Below are 17,373 nucleotides of genomic sequence, written 5' to 3'. Positions count from 1 at the left end.
GAAGGGAAGGGAAGGGAGAGAGGAGTCATTCTACGTTGCCTAGTGACAATAATGCTGTCACCTTGGCTACCCAGACTGAGAAGTGAGAGTGTTATAGAAGTTCTTTTTGAGGTTCAAGCAGCCACCAGGCACAGAGGCAGGTAACTAGGGCAGCAACAGGTAGAAGTAGACCCACTCCCCATTCCCTAATCCCTTAATGTGCACTCAGTAAGGGTGTTGGGAAGGGCAGAACAGGCCAGGGTTCATTTTGCTTTCTCATAATCACTCTGGGATTGCATGAATGTCCAGCTCCCTTCTCTAAAAGTGTGTGAACTTGCCCTGTTTCCAACTATTCCACAAAAGGTGCCCGGGGGAGGGGGAGAGTTGGGATCAGATTTGATAGGAGAATTAAAACACTCAGCAGGAAGGAGAAGTGGCAAGAAGTTGGAAGAAGAAAAGGAGCTTGGAGAGAAAGCAAGCAAGTTTTTATTATTATTTTAAAAAATAACAAGCCAAGAGCAGAGATGACAAAATGGCATAGAGTGAGAAGTACAAATCAGGTGGAGATTCAGAGTTCTGGTGGTGTTAAAAGTGACAAGTGGGGAGGACTAAAGGACTCTCTGGAACTTCTGCCAAGAAAAATGAGCACCAGGATAAATCATTACTAGGATAGAAGGCATAGATTTGGCAAGCTTAGGTAGAACAAAGATGGAAGACTCCTTTATTTCCAGCTGGTGGCTTGAAAGGATGTTGGGAAAATATACTTAGAATAACAGCCCCATAGGTTTTTGAAGTGAATATGAATCCTGAAACGATTCCCTAATCTCTGTGTTTCTAGGTGCTTAGAGAAAAGCGTTAGCTAATAATTTATTGTAGGAAAGATACACATCTCACAAGTACTTTTGAAGCAATCCAAAAGCAGCTGGAGCCGAATACACGTTCATAATGAATCCAGGAGAAGCTGCCAAGATTACAAGGGTAAGTGTATGTGATTTGACTGTGTTTGGACCTTGGGATGAAGACAGTAAGCTGAAAGAGATTTGAAAATCTTGTGTGAAGGCCCTCCTTTTCTTGTTAGGAGTACTTAATTATTCTTAATACTGAATTCGGAATTCAGATGCTTTGTGGGATTAAATATTGATGAGAGTTCCCTCCTTTTGCGAAGTATGCTGCTGTCAGGTGTAATAAGCTGGAAAGTATTAGTTTAGGGAATAGGCTTAACCAGTGTACATGTCTGGAAGAAACAGCTTCAAAAGGATTAGTTTTTAGTAGCATCTGTCTCTGCATATTGATTAGCTCCTGCTTAAACACTTTGGCTTGTCTAGCTTTTAAATGAAAGCATGGGACTGAAGCAAGAGGAACTAAGAGTTGGGTACCAGAGGTTGGTAAAAGACCTTTCTCTTCCTGAGACCCTGGAATGCTGCTGCCAATCCTGGAATCACAGAGGTGGAAGGAACCTCAGTGGCCATCTAGCCCAACCATTGCTAATGGAGATAGCCATCCAGACTCTACCTAATGAAGGAGAGTCCACCCCTTACTAGGCAGTGTACTCCACTTCTGGGCAGGTTGTATACTGTCAAGAAGTTCTTCCTAAGGGTAGACGGTATTGGGCAAAATATAAGACAGTTTTCCATGTGCATATGGATTGCACTGTTTTAGATTTCCATTGGGATCTCAGATGATCCTTTGCACATCCTTAATAACAGTAGTAATAATAACCCTCCCCACTGGAAACTAGCACATCAGGGCATGGACCCAAGGAATGGTCTGAATGGACGTGATGCGGCTGCCTTGTTGGATTTCAGACCATCCATTCATATGGTTTCTCTTTAAGCTGGTTTTATATTTTTGGGTTGCTTTTTAGTGTTTTTATCATTGTGATGTTGGTGCTGTAAACTGAACTGGTAGCACAGCTGGTGTAGAGTGGTTTAGAAACTGAATGAATAAATTTCTTAAATGTAACCTGCCTTGAGTTCCATGATGGATGAAAGAAGGAATATATAAATCACAAGGGTTTCTTGTTGTAGCCTTTCCCAACCTCCAGGTGCTTGAAACTATGACCAGCTGCAGCCAGCATGGCCGTTGGACTGATGGGAACTGTAGTCCAATAATAATAATAATAATAACAATAATAATAATAATAATAATACTATTTATTATTTATACCCCATCCATTTGGCTGTTTTCCCCCAGCCACTCTGGGCAGCTTCCAACAAAACATTAAAATACAATAGTCCTTCAGATATTAAAAGCTTCCCTAAACAGGGTTCCCTTCATATTGAACTTGTGGTGGTGACTTGGTAAATTTGATGAGCAGTAGAATCAACACAGGAAAGAAGAAAATACTTCTTCGCAGAGCACATAATTAATTTGTGGATAATTAACAGCCCCAGGATGTGTGGATGGCTGCTGATTAGATGGATTTAAAATGGGATTAGACAAGTTTATGGAGAACTGTCAGTGGCTGTAATAATTAAACAGAACCTCTATATTCTAAGGAAGCTTCATCAGAGGTAGCGTATCTTGAAATGTCAGTTGCTACAGAAAAGCAGCTAAGGAAGGCAGTTGCATTCATGCCCAGCTTGAGAGCTTCCAGGAAGATGGGCCTTTGGTCTGATCCCTCAGGAGTCGTCCCCCCCTCCCATGCAAAGAGCTTCCTTTTTACAAATGTGTGAATAAACATTCAATCATAAGAGCCCACTTCTGCACTCTGAAGTGATAGAGTTGTTTATAACCTACCTTGGTAAGAATTTTACCTCAGTATGTGTGAAGAAGAAGACAATCGTACACAGAGCTTTTTTAGAATACCAATTAGTACTGTTCAAATTGAAAAATATGAGCACCACAAGCAGCTTGTCTTTTGTTTTGTTTTTTAAATAATAATTTTTATTAAGTTTTCCATTTTAACAATCCCATCAAATCACAATAAATATTCCAGATTATATAAATACATATCATAAAGTTCAAATATTTTGCCAAATTATAAATTTTTGTTGGGGGTTCCCATGCTTCAAGTTCAGTGGGGTCCAATCACCTCATATTTCTACTGCATTAAGTGTCCACTAGTCCCTTCTTTAAATCTTCTTGTTATTATCCTTCTTCTTTCATAGCCTCTGAGTTGTTTCCACAGGCGAACTGAAATGAGCAATATTATGCTTCTGTGTGAACTTTGTATGACTCTCCTTCCTCCCCCAGCTGGTAAATCTTTTATTTGCAGTATATCATCACGGGCTGGTATTTACGCCAAATCCATCCAAAAGTCCTTCTCGTCTCGGGTGGCAGACGCCATCTTTTCTCAGTTCCGATGAAATAGAATCTAGGCATTTGCTCATTAATTTTCTCAGACAGGTTGCTCCAAACATTAGTCTTTCCAGGGGAGGTTTGCCAAATCAAAATTGAGATACAGATATAATAACCAAGTAAGGGCTCGCCTCCCCCTATGACTATTAATCTCTGCAACACAGTCTGTCTCATAATGGCGGATCCCGATTAAATAGTGCCTCACAAGAGGGTCTTTTATCTTCTTCCAAATATTTCAAAAAACAAAGGCTTTAGTTAATATTATTATTTCACAGTTTATATTTTCTGATCTCACTTGCTATAAGTAGTATAGACGGATCTTCTGGGGGAGGGGTGGTTAGGTAGTATCGTAGTAGGAAAAGAAAAAGTTTTATCCCCGCCTCCTTTCCGTTCCGTTTCAACATACCGGCTTAGATGTTTTTCTTTGGTGTTATCTTTCTTCCAATCCGTCACTCTTGGCATCTCAGTGGCTGGCTTAACTAGCAGATAAAATACCTTTTCTTCGCTCGAAGCATGTCCATAAATCTTATATCCAATCTTTTATCTTAAGAAATGGAACTTGGAGTGCTCATAGAGACAGCGTCCAGGAGATCCGAGCTCGCTCGAGGGCTTTCCATCCAGTGCCCCCACCCCCTCCTTCTTTTCAAACTCGGGGGTGGTTTGTGGGCAGCCGCGGATGAGACTGCATCTTCCCTTCCACTGGGAAGAACCCTGGGAGGCTGATTACTCCCATCTCAGCCTCTTAATTACCTTGTGTGAGCTGGAGAGATGGTATTGTCGGGCATCTTCCATGGCGCCCCTAGCGGAGCCCCGCTTGTCTTTTGTGTTTAATTATGTCCACCATTCAATTATGATATATACATAATTCAGGATTTCACAGGTGTTTTGATACTGATGTGTCATACACAACTCCTAGGCAGCAGTGCAGAAAAGGCTTATGCCTGCATCTGTACAGTGGAGACTGGTCCATTAGGGCAAATGGGGCATTGCCCTGCCAACCTCCATCTGCCCTCAGCTAGCTTCCACCTGCCTGCCTTTTTTCTTAAAATCCCTCCAGAAGGTGGCTCTGACTGTCAGCCTCCTTGCCCTTAGTCTCAGTGTTGCTCTTGTAGAATTCAGAAGGAGGGAGAGTAGAGACAAAACCAGAATTAGTTGGCTCTATCTATCATTGGCTGTAGCTCAACCAGCCTCCTACATTTGACCTCTATGACTTCTGCTCTACCAACTTCAATGGCCACCAACCTCCACTTATTTCAGTCGAGTAAATTTCCGGCTAGCACAACTGCTATTTTCCTTCTCCACCCCACTCCATTTCCAAAAGAGCAGTCCTGACTGTTGGCTCCCCCCTCTTTAGTCTCAGCATTGCCCCCTGTAGAACTTGGGAAGGAGGAGGACAAATTTGTTGGCTCTGTCATTGGGTCTTGCTGAGCCTATCATTAGCCCTGGTTTCACCTACTTACTGTTGGCTTCCCTGCCTTCTGCTTATCAACCCCAATGGTCCCCCATCCACCACTGCATCTAGATGGGCTTTGTATATCTGTCTAGTCCTATAGGCTTTCTTAACACATTACTTTTTTCCTTTTTAATGATTCCTAGGAACAGAATGATTCCATCTATAATATGAGCCATGCCAAACAAATACCAGAGTTGCCGCCTTTGCCAGGTTTGGCTGCAGAAGACCCCTCTGAACTGTATCAGGTATGTATACTTCTTATACTGCCCACTGGGTTACATCTATTAAGGCACCATCAGGCACTGCTTATGGGAGATGAGTGGTACTCTGGGAAGGCAGGTTCTTTGTGTTGCAAGTCAGGGTTCCAGATCCTACAGAAGAAATATTCTTAATAAAGCATGGTTTCATTGTTCTTCATAAAGCACGGCTACAAGTGATTGGTTCCAAATGAAATGTGCTTTATGAGGATGTGCATCAAACAGTTACATTTCACAAGAAACAACAGAATAGTTATGCATTGTGAGTAATGTTGTATGTACATGGATTCAAACAGTTGTGGTGGGAGTACACTGGAGCCAGAGTAACATCAATCCAGATAGCAGATGAACTACTGGGACTTGGAATGCTTCTTCTAATAAGCATGGCTGAGTCATAGTAAAAAGAGGAAGGGAAGAAGTTTCTCTTGGATGCCTCTTTGCAATGGTTTTGTGTGTGCCTGCCTGACCTGTGGGCTAAAGTCTGGGCAAGCATAGACAAGCCATTCCACAGTGGGGCATTGTGATTTTGCTGGCTGCCCTCTGACCTGTCTTACAAACTGTTATGTACTGGGTCGAATAGGATCCAAACTGCAGCAGTCTGATTGCTCCTAGAACAATAGGATTCAGAATGCAGCAGTCTGATTGGTCCTAGAACAATGCAGCAGTATGATTGGTTGGCAGGAACCACCCAATCATGCTCCAGATTGAAGTGAATCCACAACCTGATTGGCTTACAGTAGAATTCCGGAATTAGCCAATCATGTGCAGCCCATTGTGTAAATAATGTATATAAAGCAGATACTTTGAGGGGACATTCATTCCTCCTCACCACTATGAGCTGAATAAAGAGCATGAAATCACTTTGCGACTCCGAGTATATTTCACTGGCGACGAGGATGGGATCCCGCTGAGCTGACTGCCACACACAGCACCGCAGCACCGCCACCTGCCGCACCGCTGCCTCGCACCGTGTATCCAGGCTTCAGCTCCGGGACACAAGGAACTCAGAATGGCAACCGACAGCAGCTTCACACCGTTCAACCCTGCATCTGGAGACTGGGAACCGTACGCCTCCCGTTTCACCTTCCTCCTAGAAGCCAAAGGGGTCACCGATGACGAAGACGCCAAGAAGAGGGCAATATTCTTCAGCGTTTGCGGAGAGGAGACATTTGAAATCGCCCGGGCTCTCCTTGCGCCTGAAGACGTTGCTACTGTTCCATACTAAACAATAATGGAACAGCTGAAGGGGCACTTTTCGCCACAGCCCTCAGTGGTGGCTCGTCGAAATGCCTTCTACGCAAAGCGACAAGCCCCTGGGGAAACCATAACTGGGTTTGTGACCTCTCTCCGCCAAGCCGCCCGGTTCTGCAACTTCTCAGAGCTGAAGAACATGCTTCGTGACCGCCTCGTCGGTGGCCTGAGGGATGAGAAGCTGCAACGACGCCTCTACGCTAAGAAGAACCTAACGTTCCAGGTCGCTCTGGAGGAGGCCCTGGCAACGGAAGCTGCCGAGAGGTCGACGCAAGAGGCACAGCCGAGCCAGCCGTTCCAACCGAGGGTCCACCACGAAGACCTCACCGACGACTCAGGATCTGACAGGGAGGAGGTGCACTGAGTACAGCAGCGCACTCAAGCAGCCCACATACCACAGCTGCCTCGACGAGAAGGAGGGAACTGCGCAAGCTGTGGAGAAAGTCACGAGAGGAGGACCTGCCGTTTCCGCAACGCAGAGTGCAGGCAGTGCAGAAAAGTGGGACACATCGCCCGGGTGTGTCGGGCTCGGCCCACCCGACGCCAGGCATCAGATGACCAATCCAAGAACCCCAGGTCCCAGGGCCCAATGCACCAAGGCAACTCGACGGAGCTCACGGACTTCCAGGTATACCAGTTGCCCCACCCCAACGTAGAGAAAATTTATGTAGAGGTACAGATAGAGGGGGGCCCATGCCGCATGGAGCTTGACACGGGTTCAACTCTATCCATAATCTCGGCAAGGACCTTAAGGAAACTGTGTCCTACTGGGGGTCCCAAACTCAGCCCGGCCCCATTCACCCTCCGGGACTTCCAGAAACGTAAGGTCCCCACAATGGGGGTGGGGACCTTCAGGGTGCAATACCGAGGGCGGACGCGGCAACTGGACTTACTTGTGGTCAAGGGCCCCTACATTAGCCTACTGGGATTGGCATGGTTTGGACCACTGGGGCTAGCTGTCACCGGGGTGAACCACACTAGCTTACAAGTGGACGTGGACGCCATATGCAAGGAATTTCCGGGGGGTTTTGATGGGAAATTGGGACAGTATACGGGCCCCCCCATTGCTCTACAGCTTGACCCCGCAGTACGACCGGTCAGGCTCAAGGCCCGCCGGGTCCCGTTCGCCCTGAAACCCCGTATAGACGAGGAATTGGACCAGCTCATGGAGCAAGGAGTGCTGGAACCGGTGCCTAATGCCCCCTGGGAAACCCCAATCGTCACACCTGTCAAGCCTAATGGTTCAGTCCGCATCTGCGCAGACTACAAATGTACCATAAACAAGGCCCTCACGGCCCATGCATACCCAGTGCCAGTGGTCAGCCATGTCCTTGCCACCCTGGCTGGGTCGAAAATTTTTGGCAAGCTGGACTTGGCCCAAGCATATCAACAGCTGCCAGTAGATGAGGCCACAGCAGAGGCACAGACTATTGTGACGCACAGAGGAGCATTCAGGGTAAAGCGGCTGCAATTCGGTGTCAGCGTGGCACCAGGCATATTCCAGAATCTAATGGACTCTCTCCTTAAAGGGATTCCTGGCGTCACCCCCTTCTTCGATGATGTGTTGATTGCCGGGCCCACACCAGAGGAGTTTGAGGACCGCCTCCGCACCGTTCTGCACCGTTTCCAAACAGTGGGTCTCAAGGTGAAGCGGGAAAAATGTCTACTAGGAGTGCCCCAGGTGGACTTTCTGGGATTTATGTTGGACGCAGAAGGGGTCCACCCGACTGGGGACAAGGTACGGGCCATTTGTGATGCCCCAGCGCCCAAGAACAAGATTGAACTTCAGGCCTTCTTGGGACTATTGAACTTTTACCATTCCTTCCTTCCCCACAAGGCGGCGGTAGCGGAGCCCCTACACAGACTCCTGGACAAGCGGGCCCCTTGGGTGTGGGGCCAGCGCCAGGAGGCCGCATTCCAGGCAGTCAAGGACTTGCTTGTCTCAAACTCGGTCTTGGCACACTTTGACGAGAGGCTGCCGGTGGTGCTAGCATGCGACGCCTCACCCTATGGCATTGGCGCTGTCCTGGGACACCAACTCCCAGATGGAAGAGAGGTACCGGTGGCATACTTTTCCCAGACACTCAACGCAACCGAGTGGAACTACTCACAAATCGACAAGGAGGGTCTGGCAATCGTGAAGGGAGTTAAAAAATTCCATGATTTCTTGTACGGGCGGCCCTTCACCGTGGTGACTGACCACAAACCGTTGCTTGGCTTGTTTGCCCCCGAAAAGCAGACCCCCCAAGTGCTGTCTCCTCGCGTCCTCAGGTGGTCAATTTTCCTTGCCAGCTACCAGTATGCACTGATTCACCGCCCTGGGAAGGCGATGGGCCATGCGGACGCCCTCAGCAGGCTACCACTACCGGAAACAGGCCCCGACCCAGCACCTGCACAAGAGGTTATGAGCCTGGAGCTGCTTCCCGACCGCCTCATTCAGGCACAAGAAGTTGCACACCATTCCAAGAAAGATAGGGTCATCTCCCGGGTCCTGGACTGGGTGTGGAGGGGATGGCCCAGCAGCAACCCCAGGCCAGAATTCGCCGGCTACACAACCCGCAAACATGAACTGTCGGCACACAAGGGGTGCCTGTTATGGGGAAGCAGGGTCGTTGTTCCCCAGCCCCTCCGCAAAAGGGTCCTCACAGCCCTACACGAGACACACCCAGGGGTAGTAAGAATGAAGGCCCTTGCCAGGAGTTATGTGTGGTGGCCGGGGATCGACGGAGAGATAGAGGCCTAGGTCAAACACTGCCAGGCCTGCCAAGAATCCCGCCCAGATCTCCCAAGGGCCCCAGTCCAGTCCTGGGAGTCCGCCCGAGCACCATGGTCACGCCTGCATGTGGACTTTGCTGGCCCCTTTCAGGGGAAAACATTCTTCATAGTGGTGGACTCCTACACCAAATGGCTGGAAGTTGCACTGGTACCGTCCACTTCTACGTCCGCAGCCATCCGGGTACTACGCAGGCTGTTTGCAACCCACGGGCTCCCTGACACTCTCGTCTCAGACAACGGGACTGCATTTATGTCAGGAGAATTCCAAACCTTCACAGCGCAGAACGCCATCCGCCACATCCGTTCGGCGCCATTCCACCCTGCCACCAATGGCCAAGCAGAACGCATGGTGCGGACCACCAAGGAAACCCTTCGCCGCATGACACAAGGGGATTGGGAGTACCGCCTTGCCACATTCCTTCTAGCACAGCACTGCACCCCCAGCTCAACGACTGGCCGGAGCCCCGCTGAACTACTAATGGGTCGGCGCCTTGCAATCAGATTGGACCGCCTTCACCCCGATAGAGCTCAGGATGAGGTAGTGGTGGGGGAAGGCAGGAACCCCCGGACCTTCGAGGCCCAGGACCCAGTATACGCAAAGAATTTTGGGGCAGGCCCTGCATGGGTACCCGCCACAGTCACCAGGGTCACTGGCCCCGTGTCGTACGAGGTGCTAACAGATGGGGGGCAGTGCTGGCGCCGCCACTGCGACCAGATACGGCGACGATTCCCGGGAGAAAACCAGGAGGAGGAGGACAGGTTAGAGGAGTCCCAAGGGAACAGTGGGGCAGCGAGGCCCATAGAGCAGCAGGGGCCAGCAGGAGAGGCAGAATCAGTAAATACAGAGAGGACCCGTGAGGCCAAAAGGACACCGGAACCAGAACCACGACTGAGCGAGCCGGTTGCGCCAGACCAAACAGCCCCATCACAGCCAGCATCCTTGGAACACGAGCCAGAACCTGAACCCCGGACCAGGGAACACCCCAGGCCGCAACGCACACGTAGGCCGCCAGCGTACCTTGAGGACTATGAATGCGACCTCCCGGGCAGGACTGGAACTTAGAGGGGAGGGGTGTTATGTACTGAGTCGAATAGGATCCAAACTGCAGCAGTCTGATTGGTCCTAGAACAATAGGATCCAAATTGCAGCAGTCTGATTGCTCCTAGAACAATAGGATTCAGAATGCAGCAGTCTGATTGGTCCTAGAACAATGCAGCAGTATGATTGGTTGGCAGGAACCACCCAATCATGCTCCAGATTGAAGTGAATCCACAACCTGATTGGCTTACAGTAGAATTCCGGAATTAGCCAATCATGTGCAGCCCATTGTGTAAATAATGTATATAAAGCAGATACTTTGAGGGGACATTCATTCCTCCTCACCACTATGAGCTGAATAAAGAGCATGAAATCACTTTGCGACTCCGAGTATATTTCACAAACTTTGGCCATAGTATATAATAACTGATGTGTATTTGTAGAATCCACTGGCCTAATAATGTGTGAACTGTACCCAATCAGTCTGTTAGCAGGCTGTGCATTGGGTTTGTTACATTCAGTATTGGGTGCAGAGGAGCTTGGGCAAAATACATACAGTGGGCCCACTCCTTCCAGCTCTCAACATTGCCCTTCCATTGGTCTGTGATACAGGAAGTGTCCAATGGAAGCTAGTCCTGTAGGGCAGATGAGGCACTGCCCCACCAAGCTCAATATGTTCTCAGCCAATCCCCACCTGCCACACCAGATTTAAGGCGGCACAGGCGGTTCCCTCCACAGGGTGCTGAACCAAGGGGGCGCAAAACAACAAAAACAATAATAAACTTATATTTATATGGTTACGTACTGAGAAGATCTGAAATTATTGTGAAAATAAGAAATATTTAGGGGGTGTTAAGTATAATTGTTTAACTGTACATTGAAATGGAAAATAACTCTGTATATGTCTGCATGTGTACTGCTAAAAACAGCATGGTTTGGAAAGTTCCATTGAGCTAAAACAAAAGCTCTCAGAGAGCTTGACAGGTGCTGATGAACTGAGAATGTATCTTTGCTAGCTCCCACAAGGTGTTTAAGTTGGATCACATGAGATATTCATGTGTCCATTTTGGGGGTGTGACTTAGGTGTGCGTTCTGAGGCACTAGAGAAGAAAGGATGTGCAAATGGTTCTCTCTAGGAATACAGCCTCAAGTTAATGGAGACTGTGTTGGAGAGACAGAGCTTTGATTTCAGCTCTGAATGAAGTTATTTCATATTTCTAAGATGTTCTACCTGTGCAGGGATCAGCACCTGACATTATGTGATTATCTGGATGTAACATTATTTGTTTCATGTTTGTTTTGAAGCAATTTCTGTTAGTAAAGCTTTTGAACCATATTTTTGGACTGGACAATTTTTATTTCAGTTTTTATTCATTCTATTGCTTCTGAATGTGCAATATTAATAACCACAATAGGGGGCACCAAATTTTGTCCTCTCTCAGGTTGCCATATTACCTAAGTCCATCCCTGCACCTGCCTACCTTTTTATTTACAACTAGTAGCACTGATTGTCAGTCTCATTGTCTCAGTGGTGCTATTGTATAATTCAGCAGGGAAGATAATAGGGGCAAAACCAGAAATAGTTGGCTTCATCTACCATTGACTCTAGCTCAAGCAGCCATTTGATATGGCGCCCCCTACTGTTGGCCTTCCCGACTTCTGCCCTACCCAGTCCTAGTGGGCACCAGCCTCCACTGTCATTACCTTATATCAGTTAAAGAAATTGCCAGCTTGCACAACAGAATATAAACTGTTCTTTTTCCTCCCCATCCCACTCCATTTCAGATGATCCAAAATAGCAGCTTTTACCCTTCTCTGATGCAAAGAGCATCCTGGACTTTGGCAGCTCCCTTTAAAGAGCAGCGTCATTTCCGGAGCCCCAGCAACTCCATTGCCAATAATTACACCCTCACTGCACAGAACTTGAAGATGAAAGATCTGCGTAAGATAGTTTCACCTTTAAAGGCAAGAAAGCCAGCTGGGACCACAAGACATTCTTCACGTATCCTATGTGTTTGTGTCTCTTGTCCTTGTGTTTCTTGTCAAATGCTTGTTTATCTTCCTGTCTTTTTGTCTGGCAAGGCTGCTCTATATGTGTTGGCCCAGCCTTTGTTCTCCCCTCAAGCTTACAATTATTATTATTATTAATTAAATTTTTATATCACCCTTCATTTGAAGATCCCAGGGCGGTTCACAACAGAAAAATATAAAATGAAAATCCAAAATACATACAAAAACTGATAACCTGCCTACCACAAACACATTTAAAAAGCCATAGAATGTTAATCAGCTGAACACCTGGTTGAAGAGAAACATTTTTACCTGGTGCCTAATGATATGTAATGAGGGCGCCAGGCAAGCTTCTCTGTGAAGAGCATTCCACAAACACTGCCAAAGGCTGCCTATGCACCATATACTGTATTTAAACCATATCCCCTCCTCAAAGAATTCTGGGAACTGTAGTTTACCCCTCACAGAGCTACAGTTCCCAGCACTCTTAAGCTACTGTTCCCAGGATGATTTGGGGTGGAGAATGTGCTTTAAATACACTTTAAATGTGTGGTGTGTATGCAGCAAAACTCTACTGCAGTAGATGACACCACCACTTCTGCTTTGAAAAAAAGTATGGCCGCAGGGCACTGCACTCTGCTGTGTTGCTGTTCCACTAGAGCACTGGTGCTAGCAGTGCTTTGCACACCCAGCTATTGGTGGTGTCATCAGGGAGAAGTCTATGCCTAAGCATTCCCTTAGCAAAGTGCTCCAATGTGTTTGGGGAACACTGGTGCACTCAGATCCTTCTTACAAGCTTCCCATAAGCATCTGGTTGGCCACTATGAGAACAAGATGCTGGACTTGATGGGCCATTGGCCTGATCCAGTGCGGCTCTTCTTATGTTTTCCATGCCCTTTCCCACCTTGCTGAGCCTTCGGCTGTGCGGTTTTCTTGGCTTCAGTAGCCAAGCACCTATGCGTAAGCAATCTAAGTTTCCCAAAGTGCCCCAATCATTCTGGGAAATTTAAAACTGCAGCTCAGACTTTTGAGTCAGGGAGCCCAGGCTGGTTTATGCCCTGTTACCATCCAGGCAGGTGTCCAAGGGTGCTGGGTACTGATGGGCCTGGGTGGTGTGGTGGCTAACAGAAATAAAAGGGACATCTTCCTTCTCTTACCAATGACTGCTGGTGTTCTGTGACTCTCTTCTAGCAATTGCAAGGTCTGTAAACATTCTTTGACATGAAAGCAATTTGGAGATTGCTGTCAGCCAAACAGCTTGTTATGCTGGGAGTCTCATGCTTATTTCCCCCATTATTTTAAAAATAAAAACACTAAATGCATCTGTGCTATCTGTCCAGTGAGGGGGGAAAGTGAATGACAGTGAGGGCTACTTGCATTTGATCTGGAAAGTTCCAGTGATTGAGGCTTTTTACCCCTTTCCTCTATGCCATTTTCTTCACCTAAATTGTGCCACCCCCAGCTGCTGTTTCCTAGTGGTGTGGGGAATTGCAGGTATAACAGAAGCTCCTGCATTTCCCTGCTGAGCAAGTAGTACCTTTCTGTGCGCCGTGAAACCTTCTGAGCATCTTTAGCTGCTTTTAGCACACAAACACCTGTCTCATTTTAGGGGATGCTTGTCCATTAGGGTGAATGGGGCACTTCTCCACCAGCCTCAGTCTACTCTCAGCCTCCCCCCCCACCTGCCTGCCTTGTTACTTAAAACTGGTCTAGGGAATGGCTCTTCCTGATATCAGCTCTGGCACCACCTACTGGTGGCCCCCTTGCCTTCCACCCTACCAATCCCAAGGGGTACCAGCCACTACTGGGCTGGTATCAGAACAAGGTTAGGAAGGGAAGCATATGAGCTTGCTTCACTCCCCTGTGTGCCTCTTTTGTTATAAAAAACAGACTCACCAGCCTGCATTTTAAGCAAATGGATAGTCCTGTGTTTAATAAACAGACGCATGCATATTTTGGCTCTGTTTGTATATTTCCAGTTTGGTTCCCTTTTCCTTATGTACATATGTCTGTTCTGTTCCCCACTAAGCAATTTTTAAAAAGCCACATTAAAATTAGCAGATTAAAATTTTATGTATTTTGAACTGTTCTAGCATTTGCTGCAATGTAAGTACAAAAGTACAAAAGGAAGTACAAAAGCTGGTAACTTCAATTCAAATCAACACATAAGTTTGGGAGGTGCAGATCAGGTAGAATTTGCAAAGCTCAAGAGTCCCCAAATCTGGACTAGTCTTTTCCTTTTTTGACTAGTGTTTTTTTCCCCTTGACCAAGTCATATAGCTCCCTCTGAGAAGAAGAAGAAACTTTCATCAGGAAATGTTGCTGATGACTATGACAGGTATTGTATAATTTATAAGCTGTGCATTTATCTGACTGATACTTAGGGACTTGGGTGATAGTTGTTGTTCCATAAGCTTTCAAGCGACTCCTTGCCTTAAGCTGCCCTGATGCTCCCCAGGTACAGGGGAAGAGATGATCTTATCACTAGTATTGAATAAAGATTCAGCTGCCAGTGAGCATAGCTGTCAACCTTCCCTTTTTTTGCGGGAAATTCCCTTATTCTAGCGCCATTTCCCGCTGCTTCCCGCTGCTATCCTGGATTGTTAGATATCCTGTAGATTCTCCCCGGGACAGGTGAGGCTGCTGATCCCTTATTTTCGACGCTGCTGATCCTTATTTTCAAATCTGAAAGTTGACAGCTATGCCAGTGAGGGAGGAGAGGCGGATTTAAGGGAGCACAACCGGTTCGGTTGCACTGGGTGCAGAGCCTCAGAGGCACCGCAACTATGATGTAGAATGGAAGGTGAAAAACGGGGGACGGAGGCACATGCCAAACTTTAGCACTGCACAGAGCACTGTTGGAATTTGAGACCCCAAAGTCCACCACTGAGGGGAGGCTGGGGGAGGATCCTCTTTGTTTGGCAGAAAAATGACTTTGCCAGGCTGACTTCCTGGATTGTTTTTGCCATTGACACTGAGGAAGAGGATCATCAGAACAACTGAGCAGTATGTGTGCATGGTGCTTGCTCCCAGTATACCATGATAAGCCAGAAAACTTGGTGCTCTCATGATGGGTTAACTTGGCTCATGTGTGATGTTCACATATTTCTTCCAGTTCCTTCTCTCACCCAGGTAACACATACCAGAAAGTAGCTCTTTATCTCAGGCAGCTAAGAGCACACAGCAATGAAAAGTTGAGGAGCAAGGGACAAAAATCATTTCTGGCTGCATAGACGCTGCAACTTTCAAAGCACATTCTTTCCCTCAAAGACTTCTGGGCACTCCAGTTTATCCCTCGGGGCAACAATTTCCAGCAACCCTTAACCAACTACAGTGCCCCGAATTCTTTGACATCAATAATGTGCTTCAAATGTGCTTTAAAGATATAATGGTTCCTCCTAAAGTGCTCAGATCTTGACCAGCCTGCTGGCCGGTCTAGCATCTCAGAACAAATCTAACAAATAGGGAGCAAAGGGCTCTCCACAGGACAGAATATTTCCAGCACGGAGCTAAATGTAGAGTAGAGATTGTGATAGAGGCCTCCTGCACAGCAAAAGATCTGGATTTGTAGGTTGCAAAGGGTGGTATTCAACTAAGTTTTCTCAGAGTGGGCTCATTAAAATTAATGGGCCAAATGTAGCCATGTTCATTAATTTCAGTGGGTCTGCTCTGAGAAAAATGTAGTTAAATATTACCCATAGACCTTACACAGGGTTGGTTCAGGCCCCATTAGACTATATTTGAAAACAGGGGAAATCCTTCTCCCCTCTCTTGTTCCTTATGGGTTCTTTTGTTTGCTAGCTTTTAAATTATTTTTAAGCACACAGATTTATGCACAAAGGCAGGAGCAGACAGCTGCACACACCCATGTTTGGGCACTTGCTTACAATATTATCATTCAGTCTATCAAAGTGTTCACTTCTGAGATACATCAAAGGCTGTCATTAAGACTTGCAAGTTCCAAACAGTAATTATGTCTTCATTACTTGCTGGTTGGTTGTTGCATAGGCCTAATTTCATCTGGGGAAAGTGGCTCACATCGCGCATATAGCGGCAAGATAATGTTTTATATTTGAGCTGTTTGGGGCCATTTTCCAACTGCTGTCATACGAGACTCTAATGTTGGCTTCTCCATGCTTTTCACAGCCACACAGCAATTCAGTGTTTCCGTCTTATGTGCTGCAGTGTCCTTCCACTGCCTTTTAATCCAATACCTTTATGATAGGGATAGGGAGCCTCAGGCTTGGGAGCCTTCCTGGACTCTATGGCCCTTGGGACTCCCTCCAGGTCATACCTCCGCCAAGCCACACCCTGTATTCCCAGGCCATACCCCCTCACTAGCTCTGCTTTGCGTCAGTGTTATTTGCCTTCCTGAAATGCATCCTTGAGCTCAATGTCTCTTTCTGGATGGAGGATAGAGAGGGGTGCCTGAGTCTGTAAGGATACTTGCCAACTTATATTTCTTGTTCCATCCACTTTTGCCTCTAGTCTCACCCACCACTGGCATGTGGCCCCCAGAAGGTTGCACAGAAGGGAATGTGGCCCTTGTGCTGTGAAATTCTCCCTGCCCATGATCATGGCTGATTAATATTCTTCAGTATTTTAAATGTGTTTGTAGAAGGGGAGGAAGTTATTATTTTGTTGTTTTTGTTTTAACTATTTATATGTGTTTTTTGATCTTTTGATGAAGGGCAGTTTATTACTATTATTATTATTATTATTAGTAGTAGTAGTAGTAGTAGTAGTAATACTGGCTGTCCAGAATTTCAAACAGAATTTTCTCCCAGCCATGCAGTTAACCTGATATCCTTTGTGGATAGGTGGAAGGCATAACTCATTATCTCTTAAACTGTTCCTTAGATAGAGATGCAAGAGGTCACTTTCTGAAACCTTTGTTCACACAAGCAAGTAGGCACACCCCAGCAGAAAGGGTTCGGTTTCTTTTATAATAATAATAATAATAATAATAATAATAATAATAATAATTTATTTATACCCCGCCCTCCCCAGCCAAGACCGGGCTCAGAGCGGCTTACAAACAATAATAAAAAAGATGAATGATTACAACTTAAAAACAAAAATAAAATACAACATTAAAATAATGGAACATTAAAATATTAAAATGTAGCCTCATCGCAGGAGGAGAAGGAAAAGAAAGGGAAAAAAAGAGAGGGAGGGAGGGAATCAAATTGGCTCCAAGCCAAAGGCCAGGCGGAACAACTCTGTCTTACAGGCCCTGCGGAAAGAAATCAGATCCTGCAGAGCCCTGGTCTCATGAGGCAGAGCGTTCCACCAGTCCGGAGCCAGAG

At 46.6% G+C, this 17,373-nt stretch overlaps 1 protein-coding gene across 7 annotated transcripts in view; it reads left to right on the top strand.

The window, feature by feature from the left end:
• The window catches only part of DNAH3 (dynein axonemal heavy chain 3), a 99,121-nt gene that overhangs the window by 1,695 nt on the left and 80,053 nt on the right, over positions 1–17,373 (top strand). For 3 of the 7 annotated variants that reach the window (XM_079953619.1, XM_079953618.1, XM_079953616.1), the window contains exons 2-5: positions 818–957; positions 4,876–4,977; positions 11,840–12,071; positions 14,345–14,402. In XM_079953619.1, coding sequence (XP_079809745.1) covers positions 925–957; positions 4,876–4,977; positions 11,840–12,071; positions 14,345–14,402 — 425 coding nt within the window. In that variant the 5' untranslated portion in view covers positions 818–924. The other 4 variants (XM_079953622.1, XM_079953621.1, XM_079953617.1 and 1 more) reach the window with 3 other exon arrangements.

This window comes from Podarcis cretensis, assembly GCF_951804945.1.
Source record: "Podarcis cretensis genome assembly, chromosome: 14".
NCBI classification, from domain to species: domain Eukaryota; kingdom Metazoa; phylum Chordata; class Lepidosauria; order Squamata; family Lacertidae; genus Podarcis; species Podarcis cretensis.
Note: the sequence above shows the minus strand (reverse complement) of the source record. Positions and strands in the feature narration are given on the sequence as shown.